We start from the raw sequence: 9676 nt of genomic DNA on the forward strand, positions 1-9676 counted from the left end.
GTTTTTTCACTGACCTTTAAAGCTGTCTTTGGTGTTTGTGGGTTTAGAAATCTGGAAACCACAGTAGCTGCCCATGATTCAGTACCCTGAAGACTGCTTCATACCCATCTGTGCCGGCCCTGCCCACACTGTGCTGCAGTCCACTCGGAGCTTGGTGCAACAGACCCTTGCTGTCAGCTTTCCAGGTTGTCTTGGGGTAGAAATCTGTTTCATTGTCATTTTTGTGGCTTCTGTCAATATAGAATTTGTTTATAATCATTTTGTACAGGTATTTTAAGGGCTTTGGGGGTAGAGCTTGAGCAGGTCCATGCTTCCACTCCACCATCTTCAATGGTGGAATTTTTAAATGATATGGACCCATTTAAGAGTGAGGCCACATAGCCCAGACTACTGGACAGATGAGAAAGAATCTCCTAGGCAATGTTAAATTCCTATAATTTCCAGAACTCAGTTGTATCACCAAGGCAATATTCACAGCACTGGTGATGATCATGAATATGCCAGTGTAGTTCTTAATCACAAAATATAAAAGACTCGCCATATAGAAGAGACAGAAGAAAAAATTTTATTTAGATACCAGAAAGTCAGTTTCCAGAACCAAAAAACTAAATTCATAATGATGACCAAGAAGTTAATAAACATGATCACTGCAGAGGGCAAAGCTATTGCCAAGCCTCCCCCGCTCTTCCAGGGACTTCTCACAAGCAAACACTCATGAACCTGAGCCTTGCCAAGCCTGCCTGCCTGCCTCCTCTCTCCTACACATCGACTGCTCACTTACTTCCTCCTGGGTCTGCTCCAACCTTCCTGCACTGCCTATTCAGCAAACTCTTCCCACCACATGTGTCTTAGGCTTCCAGGTGATTTAAACAGGTCACATGAGCCTATTAATGAATGAGAAAGGTCTTTCCATTTAAATTGCTGTTATACTAGTCATCTAGAGAAGGGTGAATAATACATGTATAGTGTCAACTTGGAGTGAAGACCTAGAAACTGGAGGAGTGATGTGAAGGAAAAAAATTCCAACTTTGCCTTTCATTTTTATAGTAGTTATTTGAACAGTGTAGAATTGATTGGAAGAGTATCTTCTTGATAGCAATACCGGGTTCATCACTCTGTGAGAAAATCTGAGTCTTTAGGATGATATTATAAGGCCTATGTAAGTCATTGGAGGAGAAGGAGTCTCCTTTTTATCTCCCCAGCAATACCAAGTTCAGCTACAGGTTTCAGTGGATCAAGCCCGGGCCCGGAATTTAGAATATTTGAGTCTAAATCTGCCCTCAGACACTTTCTAGCTTTCTGACCCTGGAGAAGTCTGCCTCACTTTTTTCAACTGTAAAATGAGATAATAACAGCACCTACCTTCCAAATTTGTTGTGATGATCAATGTGTGGAAAGATAATATTTGTATAAAGCTCCACTGCCCAGCACATAATAGATATTTTATAAATGCTTATTTCCTCCCTACTCTTCCTTTCCAAGGTGATTTCGTACCATTCAGGTAATACTTATTAGGCTAGAGCATTGAATAGATCACTAGAGAAGGGGAATTTACCTCTCCAAAAATCCTAGGTTTCTTTTTCTTCAAGTGAAAGTCTAGACCCTTACTGAGGTTCCATTCTGTCCTGGAACCTCTTCTCTTGCTCCTTTGCACAAAGAATTCTTAATGTTTTTTATGTGTCATGCACCTTTTTGATAGACTGGCAAAACCTATGGACCCTACCTAAGAATAATGTTTCCAATCCCAGTTAATATTAGAGCCTGACTAGCTCCAATTTATCTTATATAAAAATATAATACATGCTACATATATAGACATATGTATATGTACACACACATATATTATATATCATAAATATATATATATGCACGTATCTTTTTTATATAGCTGTTTGCATTTTGTCTGTCCCATTAGCCTGTCCCTTGAGGGTAGGGACTCTTTTGCCTTTCTTCATATCCCTGGTGCTTAGCTTAGTACCTGACACATAGTAGGTGCTTAATAGAGGCTTGTTGACTCACTGACAAAATGCATAAAATAAAATAAAAGCTTAACAAGGAAGTAAATTATGCTGAAATACAGAAAGACATAAGTAAAATTTTTATCCCCAAAAAAACCAACCAAACTCCTCAGACCCTAGATTAAGAACTCCCTCCTTGTATTACCTCATCCAATGACCTTATCAGCTTCCATGGGTTTAATTGTCATCTCTATACAAATGATTCCCAGATTTATATATCCACCCCTTGTCTCTCTCCTTGCTTCAGTCCCATACCAACCACATTTTGGACATCTCACTGGATGTCCTACAAGCATTTCAAACTCAGTATGTCTGAAACAGAATGCCACTCCCTCTACTCCTATTTATATGCTGCCAGATGGAGCTGGGGAAAATCGGAAACTCATGATGACTGAATCCACTACAAAGTTGTGCAATCTCAATGAGCCCTTAGTGTTTCAAAGGAATCCTTTTATAACTCCATAAATAACTCAATATTCCACTCACCAGAGTTGCTCTTCTAAACCCTTTCATCCCTCCTCAAACCTTCCATGGCTTTCCTTCTCCTCACCCTCTCCGGTGACCTTTGCTTCATATTTCATGGAAAAAAGTTGAGGCCATCAGCGAAGAGCTACCTCTTCTCTCCTCCTCAACTCATATTACCCAAATGCCCTATGCCACTATCTCCACTCCCCCCTCCCATAATGAGTTAACCATTTTTCTTGTCAAGGCAAATAGCTCTACCTGCATTGGTGATCCCATTCCATCCTGTCTTCTCCAATAGATTTCCCCCACTATTATCTTCACTCATTTCTCTTCAATCTCCCTGTGTCCACTGAATGTTTGGACCTATTGATAACCTTCTTTTCCTTATTGCTCTCTTCTCTCTGTGCTTTCATGACACCATTCTCTCTTGTTTCTCCTTTTAACATCCTGACTACTCTTTCTAAGGCTCCTTTGCTGGATCTTTGTCCATCCTGTAACTGTGAGTATTCCTACAGGCTCTGTCTCAAATCTTCTTAATCTCATCAGCACTTATGAGTTCAATTATCATCTCTAGGCTGATAATACCTGAATCTGCTTATCCCACCCTTGCCTCTATAATGACTTCTGGTCTTACTCTCTTACTGTTGATTAGACATCTCATATTGGATGTTTGATAAGCATCTTGAATTCAATATATCCAAAATTTAACTCATTAGCTTACCCACTAAATCCTCCCTTCTTCCTAATTTCTCTATCACTATTGAGAGTACCATCATTTTCTCGGTAAGCCAGATTCAAAACCATGAATTCCCACTTCCTCTCACCACCACCCTCCATATCCAAACTTGCCCAAACTTGTCAAATTCACTTTCATAATAATCTCTCACATATGGCCCCTCCTGTGACATTGCCACCACCCTGGCACAGGCTTTCATCACCGTATGTCTGGATTATTGTCATAAGATGCTGATTGGTTTTTCTACTATAAGTCTTTCTCCATTCCAGTTTATCTTCCATTCAACTGTCAAATGGAGCTTCCCAAAGAAAAGATCTAACTATGACCCTCCTTATTCAATGAACTCTACTAATTTTCTATCACTTCCAAGATCAAATAAAAAATTCTTTTGCATTCAAAACCCTGCAAAACCTCCCCAGCACACACACACACAAACACACATGTTTCCAGTTTTCTTATATCCTTAACTCCAACCACATACTGTTCTATCCAGTGTCACTGTGCTCCTTGCTGCTCCTTAAACAAGATCCTCTATCTCCTGACTCTGGGAGTTAGGACTCATTATCCTTCATGACTCTTCTTCCTCATCTTTACCTCCTTACTTCCCTTAATTTTTTCAGATCCCAGCTAAAATCCTACATTCTACAGAAAACCTTTCTCATTTCCCTTTGATTCTAGTGCCTTCCCTCAATTGATTAATAACTATTTTATGCTGTATTGATTTTGTTTATACAGAGTTGTTTATGTGTTGTCTCCCTCATTAGACTGTGAGTTGTTCCTTAAGTTCAGGGACTAACTTTTGTCTTTCTAACATATCCCTGGAACTTAGTATTGTGTCTAAAATATAGTAGATGCTTAATAAATGTTTACTGACTGAATAACTCATTTTCTTTTCTTGAAAAAACTTCCTTTCTTCCTAATTTCCCTATTACTGGCAAAGGCAACATTTTCATCCCAGTCACCTAATCTCTCAAGACAACTGCAGTGTCATTCTCAACTCTTCCACATCATTTACCTCACATACCCAATTCATTGCCAAAGATTTCCGTTTACCTCTCTTTTTTTCTACCCTCATAGCCACAACCTTAATTCATGCCTTCATTTATTTCACATAGACTGTTGCAACAGGCTTCTATTTGGTCTCCCTACTTCAACTCTCTCTAATTATTCTATCTCCCACTCAGCTACCAAGGTAATTGTTTTCTAACACGTAAGACTGACCATGTCACACCCTACTCCCCAATGCTCAGTGATATCCAGTCACTTCCTATTACTTCCAGGATCAAATATAAACTCTTTTGTTTGTCACTTAAATCTCTTTGTAACATGGCCTCCATTCTATATTTTTAACAATGTTGACCTATTTGCAGGTTCTCAGCCATTTCATCCATCTTTTTTCTCCATAGCTTTAATATAATTTACAGAATACACGATTGCAATAGGAAGTAGGTGAACCATTTGGCAAAATGGAATTATTTTAACTGGTCCTCATATATTTTGGTCTCCATTCCCCTCATAGTCCTGGTCACACTCCTCATATTCCAGTTTGTCAAGATCTTTCTTATCTAATCCAACCCATGGATAAAGTGAATCTCCCCTATAACATTTCCTGATAAGGAAGGTAGGTGGTGCAGGGGATTGAGTGTCAGGCTGAAGTGAGAAAGATCTGAGTTCATATATGGTCTCACACACTAACTCTGTGACCATGGGCAAGTCATGTAACCTCTATTTGTCTCAGTTTCCTCATTTGTAGCATATGAATAACCTACTGCCCAGTGTTATTGTGAGAATTAAATGAAACAATATTTTAAGGCATTTAGTACAGTGTCTGGCACATAGTAGGCACTATATGTTAGCTTTAGTACCATTATTATTGTTATAATCTTTGCCTGAAGACTTCCTAGGAAATGGAAGCCATCATTTCTCTAGGAAGTCCATTATGTTTGGAGATAGCTCTATTTATTAGGATTTCTTTCTTGACAATTAAGCCTATCACTCTGAAATTTCCCCAAAGTTTTTCCCTTGTCCTGCTCTCTGGAGTCAAACTACAAATGAAATTCCTCTTTCACATACAAGACCTTCAAATATTTGAAGAAAATCCTCATGTCTGCCCCCCTTCCCCTTGAATCTTCTGTTCTCTAGGTCTTTCAATTCATCTTTATATGAAATGAACTCAACATTTAATCACTTGATCTCCTCTGGATGCTCTTCCTCTCCATCTTTCTCAAATTTTGGTGCCCAGAAGTAGACACAATATTTCAGATGTGACCTGATCGGTATAGAGTATACAGGGACTCTAACTTCCTTATTATTGAAAGGTATGCTTTTCTCAGGTCCCAGACAAGTGCTATGATTTAAAGGATTCATTAAATACAAGGGAATGAATACATGTTTACAACTATATGTGGTGTTTCCCCATACTAAACTATGAAGTCTGTGAGAGTAGAAACTGTGCTTTATTTCACCTTTGCATCTCTTCCAGTACCTAGTCCTGAGCATCAGAGATCAGACTGTGTGGACAAGACACTCACCAACTCCACTTGCACATCCAAACTCAAAGATCTTTTGACTCAGATGCAGGTGAGAGGGTGTAGGGGTGAAAGGTAAGTTCATGAGGTCATGTGTAAATGGGGGAAATAAACACTATGAAGCCCAGAAGACTAAGAAGTTATCCCAAAGATATACAGGTAGGATATCCCCAGAACTCCATGTTATGCATACACAAGACTCTTGATGAATTTTTACTGGATTACATTGAATATACAAAATGGTAGAAAAAATTGAAAGGCCCTGAAAGTTATCCAAAAATTATAGTGCCCATCCAAATCTGCTCTTTATTTGGCCAGAGATTTAGAACAGCAGTTAAGCTATGTCAACTCTGTGCCAGTCTGGTTATTCATGTTAGCAACCACCCTTGGCCTGGAGAGATGCAGCTTGTGATTTTTTTTTCATTTCAAGTTTCTGACAGACTCCCTGCCTCTTTCTGAGAAGTCTGTGTGAATCAATCTCCAAGCACATGTGACACCAACAACACTTCTGTCATAATTCTTCATGGGTGACTATATTATGGCATGGGAATTCCCCTCTGGGCACCCGTCTTAGGTTTATGAAGAAGAAGTTGCGTGGTATTTCTACTTCAATAATTCCCCAAAGTACATCAAGAAAAGTGGGGTAAGAGGATCACTTTTTCACATGTGGCACTTGAGAAAAAGCCAGAGTGGCATGTAAAGTTCAAGCACAGAGGAGAAAACAGAGGCCCTGTGACTCAATATGAGCCTTCCACAAAGTCACCAAAAGAGCTAAAATCCAAGCTGTGGCAAATATCACCTCGAAAGATTTTCTTGCAGTGCATCAGTTTCAAGGGGTTGTACACGTATAGGAACATAGGATGCTTCCCTTGGTTGCAGGACAACAATTTGAAAAAAAGGAGTACAGATTTTTGATAAGAAACAGAGCTGAAGACAGAAATATGGCGAAAGACACAAAGGTAGGAGCAAAAAAAAGCCAAGAGACAGTGATGTAAATAGAGTGATAATAACAGAGCTATATACTGCATGTGGGGGGACAAAAGTAGGAAGATGAAGGGGAGAGAAGAGAGAAAAAAGACAGGCAGAGACAGAGGGAGGGAATGAGGGATGATGAGCAGGAGAAAAAATAATACAGAGAATTAAATAATTCAGAGAAAGAGGGAAGGATGCCACAATCTCCTCAAATCTTTATATTTATTTGCCTGTTGAAAATGGTCACTGGAACACTGAAATTCCAGAAATCATAGCAGTTGTGTGTGAATCAAAGAGATAGAATCTACTACTTTTCTAGTTTGTTTAAATATGTCCACTAACATTGAATTACAAAAAATCAGAGGAACAACTTTAGGATTGAATCCATATCATCCTCCACAGCAGGGGTAGTGTGGGAAGGTAAAGGAAAGAGGAGTAGAACCTAGGAATAGCCAGTTATGGGCCATGCTGGTAATGAGTAAGTATAGGGCAGAGGAATCCAACTTTTTCAATAGTGGGTCATATGTCTGGTCACATAAATTTCTATTTCATCAGTTTTATGAAAAAGAATGTACTTTTATAATGAACATGAACATTGTTTAGAATGTAGCCACAAAGACAAAATTTCAGGTGGTTTGACCAGTTCATGTAGTAGATGATTAATGATCCTTAAAATCTCAGATAAGCTCCACTCTGGAGTTAAGGAGGTTATATTGGAAACCTGAGGCCTAGAACACTAAGTGTGGTCACTGAAAGGCGGCATCAATTTTGAGTGAGACCTGGATGAGGTCAGCAATGAGTGGGGCCAGGGAGGACATGATCTATTGACTAGGTCAAGATAGATCAATAATGGAAATTAGTGGTGGACAGGGCTGGCCAATGCCCCCTGCTGGAGGATGGTCCTCTTAATGGCTTTCATGATCTCTCTGTTGCGGAGGCTATAAATTATAGGATTGACTAACGGTGTGAGCACAGAGTAGACAACAGCTAAGGTCCGGTCAAGTGTCAGTGAATAGCTTTTCTTCAGTCGTACATACATAAAGATGATGCTGCCAAAAAAAATTAGAACCACTATGAGGTGGGAGGCACAGGTAGAGAAGGCTTTCTTCCTCCCTGATGCTGTCTTGATTTTCAGAACAGTACCAATGATTCGCCCATAGGATGCCATGATGAAAAGGAAAGTGACAATGATAATGAAAGTATTGATGGCAAAGTCCACCAGAATATTGGTGGAAGTGTCCTTGCAAGCCAGACTCAGTAGGGGTGGAAAGTCACAGAAGATGTGTTGGATCTCATTGTAGCCACAGAATGGGAGTCTGGAAACCAAGATGACTTCAGAGATGGGGCATAAGAAGCCACAAGTCCAACAACTTGCAGCCATTTTGGCACATAGTGCTGGGGTCATGATTGCTGGGTAATGAAGGGGCCTGCAGATAGCCAGGTACCTGTCATAGGCCATAGCTGTAAGAAGGTAGCATTCAGAGGCCCCTAGGGAATGGAAGAAGTAGGTCTGCAGTAAGCAGCCTGCAAAGGAAATGGTCTTTGTCTCACTAAGTAAGTTGGCCAGCATCTTGGGAATTGTGGTGGCTGTATACCATAGCTCCAAGAAGGAAAGGACACTGACAAAGTGATACATGGGTGTGTGGAGGGCAGAGTCAAGTCGGATGACCAGAAAAATGAGCAAGTTGCCAAAAATAGTGAAGAGGTAGGCCAACAACAACAAGGCAAAGAGCCAAACCTGTATGTCATCCACATTGGGAAAACCAAGGAGAATAAACTCAGTAACTGTTGTATGGTTGTACTGTTCCATGGAGAGCTAGGATCCTGTAATGAAGAAGACGAATGAGGAAGAACTTGAGTTGACAATGCTAAGCAAACATCCCTTATCTGAAAAGCCTTCTGTGATTTTCCTTCACTCTATCATCAAATTACCTTCTCCAGTTTGCACATCAGGAGCCTATAATATCCTACCACGAAACTGCAATTGTTCCTTTGGATGTATGATTTGAACTTTACTAGTGGACTAAAATCTTATCTCCAAGCTCTCATTTTTAATTATTGTCTTCTGTGCTTAACACTTTTTTGGACATTCCAGCCATGCATCATTCTTATTTCATTTTTACCCTAACTTTTCATGTAGCTTGAATTCTATCAAGGAAAACTTTTTAAAATTAATTCACTCATATTTATAAAGCCCCCACCCTAACCCAAGAAAAGCTTGAATTTAAGTTAATTGGTCTTCTGGAGCTAAGTGGGAAAGGGGAGAAGAGAGAAAGGAGGAGAAGTAGACAGGAATTTTACCTTTTACTGAGCCTTTTTTTCCAGATCATCCCTGCATGGCTTCTTTATTTGAAGGGAAACATTCAATGTCAGACTGCAATATCAGTTACCACCATATGAATTCATAAGTTCATGTTTAGTTGAAAGAAGAAAAGAGTTAGGGGAAAAATGACCAATATCTTAAAATATGTCAAAAGTTATGTGGAAGAGGAATACTTGGCCCAGGGCAGTACTAGGACCAATGTAGAGAAATTGAAAAGAGGCAGATTTTGACTCTTCCTAAGGAAAAAAATATTCTCAGTAATTCAGTATGTACAAAATTAAATGGGCTACCTTAGAAGTTTAGTGAATTCCCTTTCCCTGGAGCTCTTCACACAGAGATAACTTGCCACAAATTCTTTCTACATAATTCTTTTAGCATGGTATAAGATGATGTTTGACTTAGAATTCTCAGATTCTATGAAGAAATATGTCATTTTGGACTGTCAGCATTTGCACTCCTCTCTAATTATATGGTATTCTAATTGTGCAGAAATATGCAATTGTCCTTATCTCTGTCTCCATATATCTGTTTGTGGACTATCTGTCATGAAGGTGGGTGAGATGACATGATCAAGATTTGGAAAGATCTTGATGGGCCAACAAGACAAAATTAACAGAATGGGGTTTGAACCAAA

General features: G+C 39.4%; 1 protein-coding gene across 1 annotated transcript; it reads right to left on the reverse strand.

The window, feature by feature from the left end:
* Positions 1 to 6953: 6953 nt before the first annotated feature.
* On the reverse strand, positions 6954 to 8529 carry OR6N2 (olfactory receptor family 6 subfamily N member 2). The gene has a single exon (XM_072638582.1). It carries the CDS (start codon positions 8527 to 8529, stop codon positions 7576 to 7578), a length of 954 nt encoding a protein of 317 aa, XP_072494683.1. The 3' UTR covers positions 6954 to 7575.
* Between the last annotated feature and the right edge of the window lie 1147 nt (positions 8530 to 9676).

Source organism: Notamacropus eugenii, chromosome 2 (genome assembly GCF_028372415.1).
Source record: "Notamacropus eugenii isolate mMacEug1 chromosome 2, mMacEug1.pri_v2, whole genome shotgun sequence".
In the NCBI taxonomy this organism is placed as follows: domain Eukaryota; kingdom Metazoa; phylum Chordata; class Mammalia; order Diprotodontia; family Macropodidae; genus Notamacropus; species Notamacropus eugenii.